General features: G+C 44.7%; 1 protein-coding gene across 1 annotated transcript; it reads left to right on the forward strand.

The window, feature by feature from the left end:
- Positions 1-1,207: 1,207 nt before the first annotated feature.
- RNF114 (ring finger protein 114) lies at positions 1,208-21,231 on the forward strand. Its single transcript, XM_045885949.3, has 6 exons — positions 1,208-1,380; positions 5,851-6,001; positions 7,944-8,050; positions 8,414-8,528; positions 18,061-18,168; positions 19,390-21,231. The coding sequence occupies exons 1-6, from the start codon at positions 1,241-1,243 to the stop codon at positions 19,453-19,455; spliced, it is 687 nt and encodes a 228-aa protein (XP_045741905.1). The 5' UTR covers positions 1,208-1,240; the 3' UTR covers positions 19,456-21,231.
- The last annotated feature ends 1,047 nt before the right edge of the window (positions 21,232-22,278 follow it).

A 22,278-nucleotide genomic window follows, 5' to 3' on the forward strand; every position in this document is an offset into this window, starting at 1 on the left:
GGCCTTTCAGGATGGAAGCTTAATCATTGATTTTCCTGGTCAAGAACACCTGGTTAGAATTGTTAGCAGAGCCTGCCTTTTAACAAGATGTATCTTTTGTTAAATGGGCTGTCCACAAGAGCCAAATTTGGTGCAGTAGAAAGTGGAGAAAGTTGGCATTCCAAACATTTGGGCTCCAGGTCAGGGGGCCTCTTGTGAGACTGAAGTTTAGACTACCTCGGGAAGCCTCAGCTTCCCCATCTCTCCAGTGCGGTAGTTGGGACCCATGGCCGGGAGGCAAGTGAACACGGCACTGAAGCATGGTGACTCACTGAGGGACACCAGCCTCCCACTTCTGCTTTCACTAGGCTGGCTCCTTTGTGGCCAATAGCCGGTCTTCAACACCTCTAGTAATGGCTAATCTCCCTTTTCAGTGTCAAGAGTATCCGGCATGAATTAATAACGCTGTCTTGTTTCCACTGTATTTTTACAGTGCTCTTAGAAAAAAGCGATTTTTTTTTCCCTAATAAGTGATTATTTTCTGTTCGTAGCTCAGGGAGTGATAGATCTCCCTTTATTTTATTTTTTTAAAGATTTTATTTATTTGAGAGAGCGAGAATGAGAGAGTACACGAGAGGGGGTAGGGTCAGAGGCAGAAGCAGGCTCCCTGCCGAGCAGGGAGCCTGATGCGGGACTCGATCCAGGGACTCGATCCAGGGACTCCAGGATCATGACCTGAGCCGAAGGCGGTTGCTTAACCAACTGAGCCACCCAGGCGCCCGATAGATCTCCCTTTAAAATTTGTTTGCCTAAAACGAAATTTTTTTTAATGAAACTTGTTTGCGTAAGTTTAAACAAAAGGCAACTCTATTTGGGATGAAATATTACGTAATAGTAATGATTTAAATTGAGGAAACAGTGGCTGAAACACAAAGCCTGTTCCAGTTCTGTATGTCTGGATCTGACTTCCACGTTTTCCAGATTTCCCTCGGCCTCACCCTCCCTCCCATCCGTTGGGGGCGGGGGGGGGAAGAAGAGAGGGGGACAGGAGGCGTGGCCCACCCACAAGCCCCGCACCGTCCACGTGCCCTTTCCACAAGCCACGCCCTGAGTGCCCCTCACGGCCCAGGGTCGCGTGCTTGCCCCGCCCCGGCTGGCCTCAAGCCCCGCCCCGAGCGCGCGCGCTCGCCCGCTACCTCGGCCCCGCCCCCCCGGGCTCCTCCTTCTCGGCCGCCGTTGCGCTGCTCTGCGCGGCAGCAAGATGGCGGCGCAACAGCAGGACCGTGAGGGTGGTTCGCAGCTGGCTGGGCCCGCCGCGGAGGCCGACCCGCTGGGCCGCTTCACGTGTCCCGTGTGTTTAGAGGTGTACGAGAAGCCGGTTCAAGTGCCCTGCGGTCACGTGTAAGTGGCGAGCCGGGGTCTGGTCGGGGGGGAAACCTGATTGGGAGGGGTGCGGCCCGGGCGGGGAGAGTCTGGGGCGGAAGCGCGAGGACCGGGCTAAAGGGCCCTCTTCCCGGGGCCCTCCGGGGCTCCTGAAGGCCGGTGGAAGTCGGCGGGGCGCTCTTCTCCGCCCTGCTCACTTCCAAGTATCCCGCCGTCTGTTGAGCGCCTACTGTATTCCAGGCGGCCTGTCAGGCTCCTCACCCGGGAGAGTGGAGTCGCACCCTGCTGCGGATTAGGAAGGGTCTCAAGTCGGCCCTTGGTGGGGCGCCTGGCTGGTTCGGTCGGTAGAGCATGTGACTCTTGATCCTGGGGTCGTCAGTTTGAGCCCCACGTTGGGCGTAGAGTTCACTTAAAAAAATAAAATCGGCCTTTGGACCCTGGATAGCCACGGTGTTCCTTGAAGAGTCTGCATTGCTCCTGAAGTATGGTACGTATGGCGTCATGTACCCAGCTCTACCAAGTAATTCGAATGTGCACTGAAGTTGGAAAAACGCTGAACTAACTAAAAGAACAAAAGGGAAGTCTTGATAATAAGATCTCACCAGTCTGCCATTAACTGTGAAAGGGGTTGGGAGTTGCAGATAGCGCTTGTTAGCATTCCTACTTGTGTACGTGGTTTGCTGCATTTTCTTTGAAATTAAGCCTCCAGGGCCTGCATGTTGCTAATACGCTGGTTATGACGACTAAAGGAGATGGGTGTGAAAACGACCAGTACAGACCCTGGGCTGGGGTAGGTGCAATGTAAGTTGAGGTTGGCGGGATTTGAATCTAACCCTTGCTTCATTAGACACACAAACAGCTAATTTGAAAGAACTGTAGAAAATGTGGCTACTTCTTGCTGCTGGGGGTTAGCTTTTCCTCAGTGGTCTCCCTCAGTGCTTCTCTTGGGCATCATCTTGACATTGGTTTTAGGACACCTTTATGGAGAGTAGACACGACAGGCACGTGCTGGGCCTCACAGGTATTCTTACTCCTATAGCAGTACTGCAGGGGAAGAGACTGAGGCTCACATAGGGCAGACTCACCATTGTCTCACTCTTCCCAGATGAACTGCAGGTGTCTCCTTGCCAGCCCAGAGAATAGTTTGGCACCTGGCAAGGGCTCCCCAGCCACACTGACTGCTCTTTGCTTCTTCAGGCACTCTTAAGTTCTTTCTAGCTTTGGGCTGTTCCCACTTGCAGTTCAGTTAGCCTGGAATGTTTCCTGCCCCATCTGCACCTCCCCTGATAGCTACCCCAAATTAATTTACTGCCCTTATCACCATCCCTACTTAAATTACTTCCCTGCTTCACTCCTGGCGCTTCCTTCTTCCTTTCAGAGCGCCAAACTTAGGGATCATGAGGGCAGTGACCATATCTGTGTTGCCCCTCTCTGTATCCCCAGTGCCCAGCACAGTGTCTGAGCATCCATCTTCCAGTCTTATATTCAACCCACTAAAATATTTGTAGCCACGCATGTGCCAGATTCTTGGGGCACAGTAAGAAACAAGGTGATTCTGCCCTCAAAGTTTACAATCCAATGAATTGATGATAAATTAGGCTAACAAGTGTTCAAACTATTGTGAAAATTCAGTGTGCAGTGGGAGGGTATTATAGCGATCAAACTGGTGTGTTTGGGAACGATCAGGTAATGGATGGATGACCTAAGATATTGGTGGTGGAGGCTGGATAGTGTTCTCATTGAGTTGTCTTTTCCTTGGATCAGCCCTCCTTACTACTTTACCTGATTTTGGGTTAATTCATTGGATTTCACTCACAGTTAATATTTATAAAGAGGCTTGATCCAGTCACAATTTACCAACTGAAGAGCAGCAAAAGTTGAGGTTTCCTTGAGCCAGGTGAACCTTTCGTAGGTCAGAGGTCAAGTACTGGGTTTCAAACCTTGGCTCTTTTCTGTACTCACCATACTAGTTCCACGTGTTCATCAGTTCAATGCTGATTGAAGACAGATGGATGCACCTCTGTGAGGGCAGCACAAGTCCCCCTTAGCTGCAGCCAAGTGCTTTTTTGCTCAACCTAGTTAGTGGCAGATTTTTGCTTTTATGCTTGGAAACCAGCATCATTGTAGCTTTGGCTGGGTGGGGCATTGAGGTTTTTTTTTTTTTTTTTTTTTTTTTTTTTTAAAGATTTTATTTATTTATTCATAAGAGACAGAGAGAGAGAGGCAGGCTCCCTGCCGAGCAGGGAGCCCGATGCGGGACTCGATCCCAGGACCCTGGGATCATGACCTGAGCCGAAGGCAGACACTTAACCATCTGAGCCACCCAGGCACCCATGGGGCATTGAGTTTTTATAAAATTTTATTTTAAGCCCTGAATAACTGTGTCCCTCCAATTTAGCGGAATACAGCTAGAGAAAGGCAGGTGGCTGGGAGCCCAAGAGAAGGGACTTTTTACATAGCAGTGTAACAAAAAGGATGGAGCACTTAGAAGGCTGAACTAGATCAAGGCCTGTGAAATAGGAAAGGGAAACTGAAAGCAAGCCCAAGATAACAGGGACTGTTTAAAAGTAGGCTTGCATGTTGGGCATGACTCGGGCACAAGGTGACTCGTGAACATTTGGTCAATGAGCTGTATCCTGGTGTGTGCTTGAAGGCTTGAAGCTGCTTTTATCTACCAGCGGTGCTTGGTTTCTCTGGGACCTTCTGCTCTCTTTGGTTCCTCTTGTGATCCGCCTTTGAGAAGAGTTAAAACAAATGATGCCCACAGGCCCTCTACCTCTCCAACCTAATCACTTACCCTCTCCCAGTGGTCTACCCATCATGGTCCCAAAGGCCTCCCTTTCTGCTTTTGGGAAATCGCTTTGCACTTAGTATATCATCTCTTTGTGTCCAGGTCTGTGTGGCTGTCTCCTTACAGTTTTAGGTCTTAGCTCAAATATTGCCTCCTTAAAGAAGCTCAGGATGATCCACCTGAGCTGATCTCTGCCTGTTTTATTTCCTTCCTGTACCTAATCACTATCAGAAATTAACATTTATGTTTTTCTTCACTTTGGAATATAAGCATCATGAAGATAGGGATTTTGTTTGCTTTCCACTATGCTCTCTGGTGAATCACTAGGCCCCCTCACTTTCTCTCAGCCTGGTCTATTTTGTGTGGCAGTTAACATCTAGCTTTATGACAAAGAGGAAGAAAATCCTTAGAGATGGTAAAAATTTGTCACATGCACAGGTTAGCTTTGATTATATATCCTGAGTTCTTCCTTGCAGGTTTTGTTATCTTGCCTTAAACCTGTCAGGTTGGGGGGCGCCTGGGTGGCTCAGTTGGTTAAGCGACTGCCTTCGGCTCAGGTCATGATCCTGGAGTCCCGGGATCGAGTCCCGCATCGGACTCCCTGCTCAGTGGGGAGTCTGCTTCTCCCTCTGACCCTCCTCTCTCTCATGCTCTCTGTCTCTCATTGTATCTCTTGCAAATAAATAAAATCTTAAAAAAAAAAAAAAAAAACCTGTCAGGTTGGGTATATAGCCAGGCTGTTTTCATGCCTTATTGTTCTTTCTCACTATGTACTGTATCTCAGCATCACTCCCTACATAGGTTTCAGGATAAAAACTTGGCCTTCTTTGACTTTCCTTTTCCAAATTCAGTAAGTTCCCAAGTACTACTGACTCCACTCTGAATCATTTCCTGAGTTAATTCTCTGTGGCCTCAGGCCCTCAGAATTCCTTGCCTTAGCCATCTGTTTGGTTTCTACTTCAAGGCTCCTGTCTTCCCTCACATTAAAAAAAAAAAATTGAAAACCAGCAACTGTTCATGATAACCTCAGCTATTTTTCTAAAACTCGGACTTGGCCTTGTTGATATCTTTAAACATCTGGGTTCCTACCATTCATGAGGAAAGGTGTTAGACTTTTATTTCCTTAGGTGCCTCATGAATTTTTAAGTCTAAGTGCCTGGAATATTCTTACATTCCTCTGCCAGCTGAGCTCTTTCTTTTAAGGCTCTTTCGTGAATGCTGCCTTTGAAGTCTTACCAGACTAGGTCACAGCTGGGTGGTCTTATCTTTGTCTTCTCATAGAGCTTTATATTCACCTCTAAGGATAGCACCTCCTGTTTGTGGTCTGCTGAGGGTCTGCTACACGTATTTCATCCCAGTAATCTCAGAGGTGGCTACTACCATCTCCATTTCACAGAGGAGAAACTGAGGTTCAGGAAACCCCACCAAGATTCCTCAGTGGCAGGTGCTAAGGTTTGCAGATTATGCCACAACACCTTTCACCATGTGTCATGACAGTTTGTGTTTGTTTCTGTTGGTGGACCTGCGTGTTCTTGGCAGGACACTCCCTGGCCTGGGAGGACTCAGTATTTGAATCACGAATAGGGAGCAATATGTTTATAATCCATTATTCATTGATGTCTTTTTAAAAGTTTATCCATTTTTGTTGTCTTGTCTCCACGATGCATGACGCAGGTTCTCTGTATGTCTTGTTCTAGCTTTTGCTCTGCATGCCTGCAGGAATGTCTGAAGCCGAAGAAGCCTGTCTGTGGGGTGTGTCGCAGCGCTCTGGCACCTGGCGTCCGAGCCGCGGAGCTCGAGCGGCAGATTGAGAGCACAGAGACTTCTTGCCATGGCTGCCGTAAAAATGTATGTGGAAGTAAAATGGAAGAGTCAATGTCTTTCTCTGATGAGAGGGGGTAAAACGCAGAGCTGTTGCCACGTTGTTTCTCAAGTTAGAGCATGACTAGGTGACTAACAGCACGTGTGCATGCTAGTTATCTGTGGCAATGGCTGTGCCGTTTCATTTTAGTGACTGTATTTTTTTTTTTTAAGAGTTGGTTTAGTGTGTTATATATTGTAGCTTTGAAAACCATAGAAGTCAGTTACCCCGGTTTTTTCCCTATAAAAGAGCCACTTTTCCAAAGCACTATGCATAATTTCCACTAGAATATAATGATAGGATGCTATTTCTTAATTTTTTAAATATAAAATGAGATCAGCATCTCAAAAAAGTTACCTGCTGCCATGAGTTTGAGGGGAAATGTTATATAATCCATATCATAATGGATATAAAAAGTATTTGAGCTTTTTAGTACTTGATCGGGAGGAATCATGACATAAAGGTCATTATGAAATTATGTGATAAGAGCAATACCTAACATTTGAAATGCATCCATGCTCTTTTGTATAATCATGTTAGAATCAAGTGTATTTATTTCACCATGTATTATAATTATAAAGGAGAAATACCGTTGTCTTATTTTCCAAGAGATAGACACAACCTTACAGGTTTTGAAATCATGACTTTGTTAATTTTGGACTGTACAAACATACAAAATAATGTAGGCTTGTTCCCCACTCCAGAGATTACCTTTTTAAAAGTGATATAATTTAGAAGGCTGCAAAACATTTTCTGCCCCTTGAAAAACACAGATGTAAGGTTTTTATAAACACAAATGTAGGAATTCTATAAAATAGGAGCATACTATAATTCTAGAGCTTTTTCTCATTTTGAAAAAATTTCTTCACTTAATGACTTACTACACAGCCTAACATGTCAGTTTCATTACTTTAACACATTAGTATCAATGGCCATAGAATGGATATACCTTATGTCCTTCCTTTCAGAGTGATTTAGCACTAGGGGTACAAAGTGGTTATCATTCTGAATAGGGCTGTTTCCCATCCCTTTTAATTGGGAGCTCTTTGGTTGGCGGCTTGAAGTCAAGTTCTTTAGCTGGAGGTAAGACAGAAAGGAGCATTATGGTAAGCTGGAGCTCAAATAATGAAGCTTTCTTTTTTTTATTGTGGTTTCCTTTAATTTCGAAACTCAGGATATCGAAATGAAATTACCCGTTACTTTATCTTTATGCATGCATGATAGGTTTATGGGTTTTTTTTTCCTGTATACTTCTGATTTTTCTTCATTTTTAAAGATTAGTGATTGTATTGTATTATATTTCCGGGTGTCCTATACCTCCAAAAATGTTTGTCTTCCTTTTACCTCTCCTCTTCGTTCTTTAAACTTTTTCTTTCCTTTTAGAACACCTGCGATGAAGCACTCTCCTCTAGGTTTTCTTTCTCTTTCCATCTTGCAAAGACTAGATTTTATAGGAGAAATAGAACTCAGATTTCTGGTTTTTTAAAGATCATTTATCACAATCTGGCATCCTGTACTTTAACTAGAATTACTGGTCTTTCTCTCTTTTACTTAAATGATTACTTTTTACTGCTGCACATAATGAAATGTGGTTCTTGGCTTGCTGTGAGACTCGTTTAAATGCCATGTAGAAAACTTTTAAACCTTTCCTGGTTTGAAGTATGTGAGCAGAGAGCATAACTTGAATAAAAGCAAACCTCTAGAAGAGTTACTTGGAGTGGAAGCAGAGGTCCTGGGTTGGTCAGGTCAGATATCAGCCTTGGTATTAACAAAAACCCTGCAACAAACATGCCTTCAGCCCCATCAGCATAGCCAGGAGTCTGGTGAGATTGTTTGCCAGGGTGATACAGATCTGGTTTTCATCTTGACCTTGCTTTGGGACTATGTCGGCCCTGACTAACTTATGGGCTCTGATTCTTCCTGTCCAAGTTCTTCCTATCCAAGATCCGGGCACACGTGGCTACCTGTTCCAAGTACCAGAATTACATCATGGAAGGTGTGAAGGCCACCACCAAGGATGCCTCCCTTCAGCCAAGGTAAATGACTCAAAACACTCCCTCAGGCAGAGGTTATCTTTTGCTATGAAGACAGTGGACACTTTGCATGTTCAAGGGTTTAGTTGTAGGAGTTTGGGAAAGTGGAGGTATAATTGTTAATCTGGCTACACCTGATGACAGGTTTTGTATTTGGGGTAGAGTGTGGAGGACTCTGTTGCTCACTTCAAGTAATAGCTCTGCTGTTAAGTTATTTTCAACAGTTGACCTCATTCTGAAGTGATTGTCAGAATCCCTGTCATAACACATTGAACTTTGCTCCTTTTTTGGAGGATACAGTGGTTGAAGTGTGGAAAAGTACTCACGGAGAGGTTTCTTCTTTTTTTCCTGCCTTTCATCTTCCAGGAATGTCCCAAACCGTTACACCTTTCCTTGCCCTTACTGTCCCGAGAAGAACTTTGATCAAGAAGGACTAGTGGAACACTGCAAGTTATCCCATAGCACGGATACCAAATCTGTGGTAAGAGGAACTAGGTTTTGTTTTCCTTTTTATGAAAAGAAGTCAAACTTACAGAAAAATTAACAGGATTAGTACAGTGAGCTCCTTGTGTACCCTTTACCTAGATTCACAGTCTTATAACATTTTACTATATTTGGTTAACAGTACTCTATATGTACACTTTTTTTTGCTAATTAGTAATAAGTTACAGATGATAGGACTTTTTGCTTCTACTCACTTCAGCATGTATCTCCTTAGAAGAATATTTTCTTACAAAATCACATTTTTTGTGTTTGTCACACTCAGGAAATGTAACATTGACACAATTTAATATCTAATAGAGAATTCATGTTTAAATTTTAACAACTGTAGGGGCGCCTGCCTGGCTCAGTTGGTAGAGCATGTGACTCCTGATCTCAGGGTTGTGAGTTCAAGCCCCAAGTTGGCCATAGAGATTACTTAAAAAAAAAAAAAAAAAGTGGAATACCTTGGAATTTTAATAATTGTAATATCCTTCATAGCAATATCCTTCTGCCCCCAAATCCTGGATCTTTGTGTTACATGTAGTTGTCATGGCTGTAGTGCGCGGCTTTGCTTTGCTTTACATTACCTTGACATTTTTATTTTTATTTTTTTTATTTTTTTGTAAAGATTTTATTTATTTATTTGACAGAGGCACAGCGAGAGAGGGAACACAAGCAGGGGGAGTGGGAGAGGGAGAAGCAGGCTTCCCGCCGATCAGGGAGCCCGATGCGGGGCTTGATCCCAGGACCCTGGGATCATGACCTGAGCCCAAGGCAGACGCCCAACGACTGAGGCACCCAGGCGCCCCTACCTTGACATTTTTAAAGAGGACAGGCCAGTTGTTTTGTAAGATGTCCTTCAGTTTGCATTTGTCTGATTCTTCATCATTCCATAAGCAATGTGTCCTCTCGGTGCCACATCTGGGGTCATGTGATGTCTGTTGGCGCTGTTGTTGGTAATGTTAACTTGGATCCCTTGATGTCCACGAGGTTTGTCCACTGTAGAGCTACCATTTTCCTTTTGAGAGTAGTTTATAGTTGTGGAGAAAGAGAATGTATATGAAATTATTAGGAAAGTGCTTATCAGTCTTGACATTTAAGTATCACAGAGTGGCACGTAGTTTTGTTTAATGTTTGGATATGGTCCGTGTCAGCAGTATCACCCTTTCCTTTTTCCTGCCCCCCCTCCCCAAATAAGCTGTATGCCCAATGTGGGGCTTGAACTCACAACCCCGAGATCAAGAGTCATGCACTCCACAGGGTGCCTGGGTGGCTCAGTCGTTAAAGCGTCTGTCTTCGGCTCAGGTCATGATCCCAGGGTCCTGGGATCAAGCCCCGCATCCGGCTCCCTGCTCCGCGGGAAGCCTGCTTCTCCCTCTCCTACTCCCCCTGCTTGTGTTCCCTCTCTCGCTGTGTTTCTCTCTGTCAAATAAATAAAATCTTAAAAACAAACAAACAAAAAAAACACGCACTCCACTGACTGAGCCAGCCAGGTGTCCCCTTCCCTCTTAATGTCATTGACAGGCTAGGTCTTGATAGAACCTCCTCCATAGTTTTTCAGTTTTCCCATCTCAGACTGCTCTCTTGAACTGTATACCTAGTTTTCTGGGCACGCTTCAGCTCCCTTGCCTTAAAAGGTGGTGCATGGACTTTAGTATTTGAATGAGCTTTTGTGAATAGGATTAGGCCTAGTGGCATTTTTTTTTTTTTTTTTTGCAAATTTTGAGATACAGCTGGCCTGTTTGAGAATACCTTAGATCTTCTCTTGACTTTATTGAATTCCTTAGCAAGTCCACGGACATTCCTGTCAATACAGCCACTTTTTACCCTGGGCTCCCCGAGCTCTTAACTGTTGTGCTGTGACAGATTTGACAGATAAATTCCCTCTTGTCTGCTTTTCCCAACTCCCCTCACTAGGGAACTTGGCTAGCTTGGCTCATTGTAAGTCATTTTCAGCCAGGTCCTATTGCTGCTAGGCACTCTCTGGTGGCTGTTCTGGGGACTCTATACATTAAGTTCCTGGCATGAACCGTCCTCATCCTTTCCAGGTAACACTGAATCCTGCTTTTAACTGAGTTCAGAATATCAGGTATGAATTCCTTTCTTCTCTCTTCCTCCTTCTGTCTCAGGAACTCTCTGATTTACTTCTGAGGTTGCAGACTGGCAGTCTGTGGGATATGTCTGGCCTATACACACTTTTTTTAAGATTTTATTTATTCATTTGCCACAGAGAGAGAGAGAGGAATCACAAGTAGGCAGAGCGGCAGGGAGTGGCAGAGGGAGAAACAGGCTCCCCGCTGAGCAAGGAGCGTGATGTGGGACTCGATCCCAGGACCCCGGGATCATGACCCGAGCCGAAGGCAGACGCCCAACGACTGAGCCACCCAGGCACCCCTGGCCTATACACATTTTAACTTCCCTTTTAAGCGTTAAAAACCAGAAGACTTCTCAGTCTTGATATTCTACATTTGAGAAACTGGAAGTTCTGGCAAGAGCCATCTAGCCTATTGGGAGCCTGGGTGGCTCAGTCGTTAAGCGTTTGCCTTCGGCTCAGGTCATGGTCCCAGGGTCCTGGGATCGAGTCCCACATCTGGCTCCCTGCTTGGTGGGAAGCCTGCTTCTCCCTCTCCCACTCCCCCTGCTTGTGTTCCCTCTCTCGCTGTGCCTCTCTGTCAAATAAAATCTTTAAAAAAAAATAAAAAATAAAAAATTAATGGGGCACCTGGGTGGCTCAGTTGGTTAAGCGTCTACCTTCAGCTCACGTCATGATCCCAGGACCCTGAGATCGAGCCCGGCATCGGGCCTCCTGCTCAGCGGAGAGCCTGCTTCTCCCTCTCCCTCTGCCTGCTGCTCTGCCTACTTGTGCTCTCTCTTTCTCTGTGTTAATGAATAGATAAAAGTCTTACAAATAAATAAATAAAAATTTAAAAAAAGAGCCAACTGGCCTAGAGTAGTTGCTGCCCCTCTAGATGGGATGGGCTTAACACCCGTCCTCCTTTGCTCATGTGCCTTACTAATCTGGTCCCTGTGAGCACTTGAATTTGCAGCCCTTGTTTCTTGTCCTTATCATTCCATTTTGTGTTGAGGAAAAGGCTCCTTTCCAAGTCTGACTCTGCCTGTGTCCTCAGACCCATGCAGAGGACTGAGCATAGGGCCCAGCCCAAAGTAAGACTTATCTCTGCTCCTGTGGCTTACCCTGTCCTGTGTCTTGTCTTTTCTTACCTCAAATTTGTTTCTCTACCCACGCCTCACTTGTTTTCCTTCAGGCATGCCCATCTTCCCTGGCTCCAGTGGTAGGAGGAATATTTGATCTGTGCTCTCTCTAGATAGTGTTTGGTTGATCTTTTCCTTCAAGCTTGTCATTTTCTAGCTGATGCTGTCTCTTTGAACCCTTCTTTTTTTTTTTTTTTTAAAGATTTTATTTATTTGACAGAGAGAGCGAGCGAGAGAGGGAACACAAGCAGGGGGAGTGGGAGAGGGAGAAGCAGGCTTCCAGCAGAGCAGGGAGCCCGATGCGGGGCTCGATCCCAGAACTCTGGGATCATGACCTGAGCCGAAGGCAGACGCTTACTGACTGAGCCACCCAGGCGCCCTCTTTGAACCCTTTTCTTTATCCTCTCCAGATTCAGCTTCCACCCCTGCTGATGTCATATTCTCCATGGTCTCAGCTGACTTCTCGAGTCCTTGCTTCCTGTCACCTCTTTGCAATTTTTTAAAAAGATTTTATTTATTTGACAGAGTGCATGTACAAGCAGGGGGAGCAGCAGAGGGAGAAGGAGAAGCAGGCTTTCTGCTGAGCAGGGAGCCTGATGCGGGGCTCGATCTCAGGACCCTGGGATCATGACCTGAGCCGAAGGCAGACGCTTTAACGACTGAGCCACCCAAGCGCCCGTCTTTGCAATTTTTAAATACATTTTCTTCGTATTTAGTCAGTTCACATTGTAAAAAGTGTGTCTCTGACCCCTTCCCCTAGTTTTCCGGTTCCCTTCTATACCATTAGTTTCCCAGTATTTCTTTATATTTTTGCATTTTATTCTATGTTTGGATATGATAAATGCATTATGTTGCCATTTGCCATTTTTGTTTAATAGAAGTAAACCCGATGTAAAAGTAAACCACACCATGGTGGCTTGCCAGCCTCATGAGATCACTCACAGAGTTGATTATTCTCAAAAATAAACAGCCTCACCATTTGATATTAATATTTGTCATTCTAACATTTATATCTTCATTACATAGATGACTCCTGAAATTTTCTGTAGGCAGATGCCAACCTGCAATGGGCATTGAATCTGCTATTTTTCTGTGATTCCGGAGTAGCTTCACAGTATGCATTCTTTGGCCACAGTTGGCAAATAAGAGTTATGTTTTGTAAAAAACACCCAAAGCCAAGGTTTCAGCTCTTTCTTCAAGATGTTTTCGGTGTGATTCTTAATAACTGATCATTCATTGGAAAGGCAAGTGTGCAGAGACGCACGACCACCACCCACCTGCCCCCACTATGCATTTTCCGTTTTTTGTTTTTGTTTTTGTTTTTGTTTTTAAAGATTTTATTTATTTGACAGAGAGGGAACACAAGCAGAGGGAGTGGGTAAGGGAGAAGCAGACTTCCCACCGAGCAGGGAGCCCGATGCGGGGCTTGATCCCAGGACCCCGGGATCATGACCCGAGCTGAAGGCAGAGGCTTAGCGACTGAGCCACCCAGGCGCCCTGCATTTTCCGTTTTAAAGTTTGCCAGATAAGCTTAACTATTTTGGTAATTATGAGAAGAATAATGGATGTTAAGTAAAATGTAGAGACTGGAATTCATTTCCTACCGCTGTCCTGCCCTGCAGGTTTTAGGAGGGAGTAAGTGAAGGAGTTTGTGTGCCATCCAAGCTCAGCGTACTGACTGTTTTAGAGTTGGTTCGCGGCGGAGCCAGTACTGGACCCAGTGTCCCGGCTTCTAAACCAGTTCTTGCTTCAGAACATCGGGAGCGGTTCTCTGTTGTGCTCACTGGCATGTCAGTAGAGCTCAGCTGTGTGTGGACAAGAACACAGTTATGTAATCCAAAGACGTGTGTAGTTTTCAGATGTCCTTAGGAGATTCTTGTATGTCCCCCTTTTTATGCAAATGACAGCACATTCTACACACTGAATCAGTGTTTTTGGCATCTGCCCCATATCCGATATGTATATCTGCTTTTTTAATGAGCGTCACAGTTTCCCATTAGTTGTCTGTGGCAAATTTTAATTGGTCCCATATTGATGAACATCAAGGTTGGTCTCAGACCATATCAGGAAATTAGAGTAAGGACTGGATATTAAATGCTACTAAAGAATTATTGTTGATTGATAGGTGGGACAGTAGTATTGGATATGTAAAGGGAAGTACCTATTTTGAGGACTGTACTGAAATAGTTACGGGTGAGATATTGTGTCTTACTTTAAAATGCCTCATTTTTTTGCCAAAATGAGTGTGCCAAACTAAAATTTAGGTGTTGGGGATAAGGGATGGGTCACCAAAGCATTGTCTACTTTTCTGTAGGTTGGAAATTATGTTGCATGCTAAGTTTTAAAATGCAGCCATAATTTTTTTTTTTTTTTTTTTTGGTAGTGTTCCAGGATTCATTGTTTGCATATAACACCTAGTGCTCCATGCAATACATGCCCTCCTTAATACCCATCACCGGGCTAACCCATTCCCCCACTCCCCTCCACTCTAAAACCTTCAGTTTGTTTCTCAGAGTCCATAGTCTCTCATGGTTCATCTCCCCCTCCGATTTCCCCCCCTTCATTTTTCCCTTCCTACTATCTTCTTTTTTTTTTTTTTTTTTTTTCCCCAAACATATAATGTGTTATTTGTTTCAGAGGTACAGGTCTGTGATTCATCAGTCTTACACAATTCACAGCGCTCACCATAGCACATACCCTCCCCAGTGTCCATCACCCAGCCTCAGCATCCCTCCCACCCCCCACCACTCCAGCAACCCTCAGTTTGTTTCCTGAGGTTAAGAGTTTGTCTCCCTCTCTGGTTTCATCTTGTTTCATTTTTCCTCCCTTCCCCTGTGATCCTCTGTCTTGTTTCTCAAATTCCTCGTATCAGTGAAATCATACGATACTTGTCTTTCTCTGATTGACTTATTTCGCTTAGCATAATACTCTCTCGTTCCATCCATGTCATCGCAAATGGCAAGATTTCATTGTTTTGATGGCTACATAATATTCCATTGTAGATATATACCACGTCTTCTGTATCCGTACATCCGTTGATGGACATCTTGGTGCTTTCCATAGTTTGGCTATTGTGGACATTGCTGCTATAAACATTGGGGTGCAGGTGCCCCTTCAGATTACTACTTTTTTTTTTTTTTTTTTTTTAAGATTTTATTTATTTAGGGCGCCTGGGTGGCTCAGTTGGTTAAGCGACTGCCTTCGGCTCAGGTCATGATCCTGGAGTCCCTGGATCGAGTCCCGCATCGGGCTCCCTGCTCAGTGGGGAGTCTACTTCTCCCTCTGACCCTCCCCCCTCTCATGTGCTCTCTCTCATTCTCTCTCTCTCAAATAAATAAATAAAAAATCTTTAAAAAAAAAAGATTTTATTTATTTATTTGACAGAGAGAGACACAGTGAGAGAGGGAACACAAGCAGGGGGAGTGGGAGAGGGAGAAGCAGGCTCCCCGCAGAGCAGGGAGCCCGATGCGGAACTCGATCCCAGAACCCTGGGATCATGACCTGAGCTGAAGGCAGTCGCTTAACCAACTGAGCCACCCAGGCGCCCCAGATTACTACATTTTTATCTTTGGGGTAAATACCCAGTAGTGCAATTGCTGGGTCGTAGGGCAGTTCTATTTTCAACTTTTTGAGGAAGCTCCATACTGTTTTCCAAAGTGGCTACACCAGCTTGCATTCCCACCAACAGTGTGGGGGAGGGTTCCCCTTTCTCTGCATCCCCGCCAACATCTGTTGTTTACTGACTTATTAATTTTAGCCATTCTGACTGGTGTGAGGTGGCATCTTGTTGAGGTTTTAATTTGGATTTCCCTGATGCCGAGTGATGTTGAACACTTTTTCGTGTGTCTGTTGGACGTTTGGATGTCTTCTTTGCAGAAATGTCTGTTCATGTCTTCTGCCCATTTCTTGATTGGATCATTTGTTCTTTGGGTGTTGAGTTTGATAAGTTCTTTATAGATTTTGGATACTAGCCCTTTATCTGATATGTCATTTGCAAATATCTTCTCCCATTCTGTCAGTTGTTTTTTGGTTTTGTTGACTGTTTCCTTTGCTGTGCAAAAGCTTTTTATCTTGATGAAGTCCCAGTAGTTCATTTTTGCCCTTGCTTCCCTTGCCTTTGGTGATGTTCCTAGGAAGAAGTCGCTGCGGCTGAGGTGGAAGAGGTTGCTGCCTGTGTTCTCCTCAAGGATTTTGATGGATTCCTGTTTCACATTTAGGTCTTTCATCCATTTTGAGTCTATTTTTGTGTGTGGTGTAAGAAAATGGTATAGTTTCATTCTGCATGTGGCTGTCCAATTTTCCCAACACCATTTGTTGAAGAGACTGTCTTTTTTCCATTGGACATTCTTTCCTGCTTTGTCGAAGAGTAGTTGACCATTAGAGTCGAAGGTCCATTTCTGGGCTCTCTATTCTGTTCCATTGATCTATGTGTCTGTTTTTGTGCCAGTACCATACTGTCTTGATGATTACAGCTTTGTAATAGAGCTTCAAGTCCAGAATTGTGATGCCACCAGCTTTGCTTTTCTTTTTCAACATTCCTCTGGCTATGCGGGGTCTTTTCTGGTTCCATACAAATTTTAGGATTATTTGTTCCATTTCTTTGAAAAAAGTGGATGGTATTTTGATAGGGATTGCATTAAATGTGTAGATTGCGCTAGGTAGCATAGACATTTTCACAATATTCTTCCAGTCCGTGAGCATGGAACGTTTTTCCATTTCTTTGTGTCTTCCTCAATTTCTTTCATGAGTATTCTATAGTTTTCTGAGTACAGATTCTTTGCCTCTTTGGTTAAATTTATTCCTAGGTATCTTATGATTTTGGGTGCAATTGTAAATGGGATCAACTCCTTAATTTCTCTTTCTTCTGTCTTGTTCATGTATAGAAATGCCACTGATTTCTGTGGATTGGTTTCATATCCTGCCACTTTACTGAATTCCTGTATGAGTTCTAGCAGTTTTGGGGTGGAGTCTTTTGGGTTTTCAACATAAAGTATTGTATTATCTGCAAAGAGTGAGAGTTTGACTTCTTCTTTGCCGATTCAGATGCCTTTTCTTTCTTTTGTTGTCTGATTGCTGAGGCTAGGACTTCTAGTACTATGTTGAATAGCAGTGGTGATAGTGGACATCCCTGCCGTGTTCTGACCTTAGTGGGAAAGCTCTCAGTTTTTCCCCATTGAGAATAATATTTGCTGTGGGTTTTTCATAAATGTAGCCATAAATTTTTAACACATCTTTGCCTGTGTTTATTTATGTTTATAAGATAAAGTCTTAGATCTCGGTTAATTTGGTTAAAGGTTAAGTGCACTCATAAATCTGATAGTGCTATAGTACTCTGTGGTTTTGGTACTACAACCTAATTTTCTCTTTTTTTCCTCTTTTGGCTTCCTGAAATCCCTGTGGTTGTTTTGTCTCTGTTGAAGCCTCTCTCCCTTCAGCTGTTGACCCTCTGTTCTGTCCCCTCTCCATCTACAGAGTCTTAAACTGTTAATGTTTCAGCCCTTCCCATTGGAAGCCACCATCTCTCAGTCTCTGAACCCGACCCACCTTCCAGCCCCACAGCTACAGCTGCCAGCCCAGCTCCTTCTACCAAGGAGTCTTCTACCATTTCAGACTAATCTCTTGCCAACGCCTTTTGTCACCCTGTCTTCCTTGTAAATGGTGGGTTCCGTTTCCAAGCCGACTGCTTAGGCCTACTGCTCCCCCTGGCCCAGCTCCTCTCTGTCTGTCTATGAATTTTCCATTCTAGCCAGACTGATTGCCTCGTTGTAGGCATATACTGCCGCCCCCTGGCCTCTCCTCGGTGCCACTTCCTGTCTTCTGGAGCACCCTTTCATGTTCTCTTTGTCCTTCCAAATACCTCCCAGTCTTCAAGGCCCAAATCGACTTCTTACTTGAGGGCTTTCCAGCCTCAGCCCTCTCATCTGAGCATTGACTTTGTAAAAATAGCACAGAAGGCTGTGTTTTACTTCCTCGGGATATGGTTCATCTGTCATTTCCTTGGTTTTCTTTGTGCTTTTGGATCATTTTGTGTGCTGGGTCAGACAGCCAGAGTCTAGGCCCCTACTGAGCTGACACACATCCTGGTCACAGTAAAGGTTCAGAAAAGGGTGGTATAGTGGCCAAAGCCTTTATGCACTCTCATCTCTCATTTGACCTGAAGAGGCTGACAGTGCTTTCTGGGATACAAATGTACATATGAAGGAGTGGCCAGGCCCTAAACCAGTGTGTCAGGAAAGCTGCCCTGGAGGAAAGGAGGCCAGATAGAGGCCACAGAGGGCTAATGTCAGGTGCCTAAGACTGTGCTTCTTTGTTGAAAGGTTTGCCCGATATGTGCCTCAATGCCCTGGGGAGACCCCAACTACCGCAGCGCCAACTTCATAGAGCACATCCAGCGCCGGCACCAGTTTTCTTACGACACTTTTGTGGTGAGTCTGGAGCCCGGGCCCTGATCCTTCCCCTGGGGGAACTCCCTTCTCTTACCTGGAGAACTGTGGGTCCCATTGTTGAGTTGTGTCACTGATGTGATGGGCTCCCTGGAACAGCAGCTGTGTGGTCCATACTTGTGAACCCGGTGAGTGGCCAGAGCCTTTTTTGTGTGGTATTTAAGAAGGTGAACTGGCCAGTCATCTGCAGTGAAACATAGTGAAAGCTTGCTTCCGGAGTTTTTTCCCAAATATTTTCCCACTTTCTTTTGGTATGTGTAGTTTTTACCTGTTATAGAACCTGGCTTAGGATCCCAAAGCTCAGATGCTCATGGGGACCAGGCAAGTAATGGCAGTGGTCCTCATGAGGTTTGCAAATTGGACAGTATCCGACCCGTGTTAAGCTGCCATCAGCTCCAGCTGACCGTTAGCATGCAGAGATACAGGGATAGTATTGCCTGTCTCTTCACCTACCCCAACCCCAGGAAGCTGGAAAGGCAGAATGTCATAGGAAGTATCACATATTTTTTTAAAGGACTTCAGGTCAAACAAAGCACATCCATTTGCCAAAGGTGTTCATCCGGTTGGTATCCTTTTTGAAGGGACCCACTGTTGTTTTGGCATAATAGTAATAGATAAATTTGGCCAACTGCTCGAAGTAAACTGTTTGTTTATAGATATATGTCGTGAGGATTTTAGAGTAGTATTCAGTCTTAATGGCTATATTTCAGGACCTGGGAAGGAAAGCATGACTGTTTCCTAAGTTGTCATAAGAATATTTATTCTCAGTCTAAGAGAGTGTCTGAGGTTCAGACTTCAAAATAACTGTCCTTTTTGTTAGTGCTGTGAAGAGGAATATGATTCCCAAGTTCTACCCAAGTAGATAATTTGGCCTCATTGAATTAAAAAGGCAAGTTTGACTCCAGTGTACTCCCGTTTGAGCACTTGGTCTGTGCCCCTCTCCATGCAGTGCCCTCTGGTCCTCCTAGTCCCTGTCTGAGGGAGCCATCAGTATTTTCATTGTCAGGATGAGGCAGCAGAGGCACAGAGAGATCCAGCAGTTTGCCCCCAGTTACATGGCTGGTGTCGCACCCTGGAGCCGGGATCGGTCCTGGGGCAGTCGCCTCCAGAGCCCATCATTCCTGGGCTGTCCCACTTCTACTGAACGTGAGTCTTTGTGGCTTTAACCAGTGCTGAGGCCGAGTGTCTGTGTTTCGCCCATAGGATTACGATGTTGATGAAGAGGACATGATGAATCAGGTGTTGCAGCGCTCCATCATCGATCAGTGAGCAGTCTCTGCTGTCCATCTCCTGTTCCAGAGCTTCCATTGTGTGTTAGGCGTGAAACACGTGACTCATACACCTTAAATGTACAACAGACCTGGAAGTGAGCTGTGGTGTTAAGATAGGGTCCCTTCTGACAGAGAAAGAGGTCTCCAGGTCAGAGCCGTCCTTTCCTTTGGGGTCTTCCCTACTGTTCATTCTGTTACATGTTTGGTCTTTGATTGCTCCTCAGCTACTTCCTGGAGCTTTTGCTTCCTCTTCTGGAAGAGAACCCAGCTTCTCCACCTATCCTTGTTTCATACTTGTTCCTCCCATCTAGTGTTCGTTTCTCAGGTCCTCTGAGCCAGCCAGGACCTTTTTTGGGTCATGAATGGCACAAATGAGACCAGCATCTTCTCTCCTTGTCCCTGAGGTGTGTGTATCCGATTGGTGACAGAGCTCCTTCTGTGCTCTGGAAGTTCTTGTTCGTTGGCCCTTAGCAGCAGCTGCCAAAAGCTGGAGTTTACCTCCTGGGAAACATTTCAAAAGGCCCGTTGGGGTGAATGTTCTGGGTTTAGCATGGTCTGATGCTGGAAGTTTTGATTAGTGATATTTTCCTACCACTCCTGCACACCCTTAGAATTAACTGGTTCAGTCTTAAATGCCTGCATGGTGCCTTTTTAGGATGAGGTGTAACCATATATTTTTAGTGAGAATAAGTGTTTCTAGGTTAGGAAAGTTAAACTCCATTTATCCATAAGTGGGGAGGAGGATCAGCTAAGAGCAGTGTATGGGCCATAACTTTTTGGTTCTGGTTTTCAAACTAATGCCGTATTTTCGGACTGAGTCATGTTTACCTCTCTGTTTGGAGCCTGCTTACATTCTTGTCCTTGAAGCACGAGAAGGAGTCCTCAAATGAATAAGGAAGAGGTTTAGGGGCTCCAGTGGATACTATAGTTAATTTATCTTTTATTTGGTAACTTAGATTAAACTGAGTATTGCTTTTCTATCACAAATGGTTTCCACATGTAAATCAGTATGTGAAAACCTGCCTTCTAAAGCAGAGGTTATAGGAAATCTAGTATCACAGCCTATCTTTTTTTGACAAGACACACTGTTCAGAAGGCAAACATGTCTCCTGTGAGCATTTGTTGTTGGAAACTGTCTCCTGGAAGCTTGCTTTGTTAATAGCTCAAGAAACTTGAAGTTCACCATGTTTCATGAATGTTAATAAATACAAGGCTAAGAGCTGTCGGTCTAATATGTAGGAGCAGAACCTCTGATTGACCAAAAGGCATGTGACTTTAGGTTCACTTTTTCGTGTCAGACCTCTCTGCACTGAGCGTGGAAAGTTTCTGTGGTCAGTGGCTGAGGTTGCAAGTGACAGCGCACTTTGGGCCTGTGTGTAGTGCTGTTGGGAGCCTCTCCCTCTGCCAGTTGGGGCTGCAGATGCCTAGTAACCAGCAAAGACAGCGCCCTGTGGGGGCAAAGTAATTTTTTCTAATGTGATATTGCTTGGGAGGGCCCAAATGTTAAGGTCCATGTCTTCACTGTAATTTCTGGAAGAAGTTCACTCTGATCTCCCTGAACTGAGAGGTCTAAGTTTGGAGGGAAATTTGACAAAGCCTTCATTTGAGGGAATGGATGAGAGTGTGTCCATTTCACTGGTGGTACCAAGAAACCGATTTCCTTGTATTAAGTGCACTTCATGTATTTCTAATAAGATGACTTTCCAGAAAGTGAAATTTGTTATGTTCTGGCTTTTAAATGGTGAAATATAAATAAATTTCATAATTTATCCGATTGGCAAGCTGTAATGCCTGTTTTCATTCACCACCTTTTGCTGAAGTCTAGGCCTGCGGCGGCTCCAGAAGATTGCTGCTCTTTCTAAGGGGAAGGGCTTGTCTGTCACGAGTCCCATCTGGCTCTGATCTTAGCTCTGACACTTCACCAACTGGGCCTAACCAAACTTGTCCTCTCTGGAAAATGAACACAACCCTCCCTTCTCACAGCTGGGAGCTCTGGTGAGGTGAGAAATGACCATGCTCCTTGAATCAAGGGACACGTGGCTTTGGCTCCATTCTGATGACTTAGCAGCAGCCCCGAGGTGTTGTAGTAAAGTTTCGTGCATTAAGATCCGAGGTCATGGCATGCGTAAGCTCTGCATTCTGCCACTGGCTGTGGGACTTTGGGCAAATACTTTCCCTTTCTGAACCTGATTCTCTACAATGAAATGGGAATGATTTTCTGGCTTCTAGTGTCTTTATGAAGGAGGAGGTGTTTACTATTTATTAAATAGCTACCATTTATTAATCCTTTACTTAATCAGTTCATAATTATATAGTTGGTGAATATGTGCCTGGCATCGTGCTGGCACATAAAAGGTGCTTGGTAAATAGCCTGTATGCCTGAATAGAAGGAGGTCATTCATTTTTTGGCCAAATTGGACAGAACTTTATCATTGCAAATTAACTACTCAGATGTCTACTTATTTTTAATTATATTTAAAACTAACGTAGAAGTATTGCTTTTATCTAGTTGTGCATTTCCAGGAATAGCTGCCTTTTAAGGACATAAGGGATCCAAGAAGCAGCACAAGCCTGGCGTGGCGCCTGCTACATTGTGTACACTCGCTGTGGCACTCAGCTACTAGACTTACCTCCTGGGCGTAGCTATTCCAATCTCAATCCCGTAGGAATCCTAGATTTACTGTGGCCCAGACCGAACTCAGCATCTCCAGTTTCCTCCCTCCATGCCTCTCCCTCTTCTATGTCATTCCTTCTTACTGTGGACGGTACCAGTGACTACTCAAGCCAGTGATCCAAGAGTCCTCCTACCCCCGCCTTATAC

The sequence above is a fragment of the Mirounga angustirostris genome, unplaced genomic scaffold (genome assembly GCF_029215605.1).
Source record: "Mirounga angustirostris isolate CCGP_5_RB_7025 unplaced genomic scaffold, mMirAng1.0.hap1 SCAF_10, whole genome shotgun sequence".
Taxonomy (NCBI): Eukaryota; Metazoa; Chordata; class Mammalia; order Carnivora; family Phocidae; genus Mirounga; species Mirounga angustirostris.

Excerpts from the sequence above, each read along its gene's own strand:
- RNF114 (XM_045885949.3), top strand. The coding sequence starts at position 1,241 with ATGGCGGCGCAACAGCAGGACCGTGAGGGTGGTTCGCAGCTGGCTGGG. Across the intron at positions 6,002-7,943 it reads GCCATGGCTGCCGTAAAAAT|TTCTTCCTATCCAAGATCCG; the intron begins GTATGTGGAAGT and ends TTCCTGTCCAAG. Across the intron at positions 18,169-19,389 it reads TTTCTTACGACACTTTTGTG|GATTACGATGTTGATGAAGA; the intron begins GTGAGTCTGGAG and ends TTTCGCCCATAG.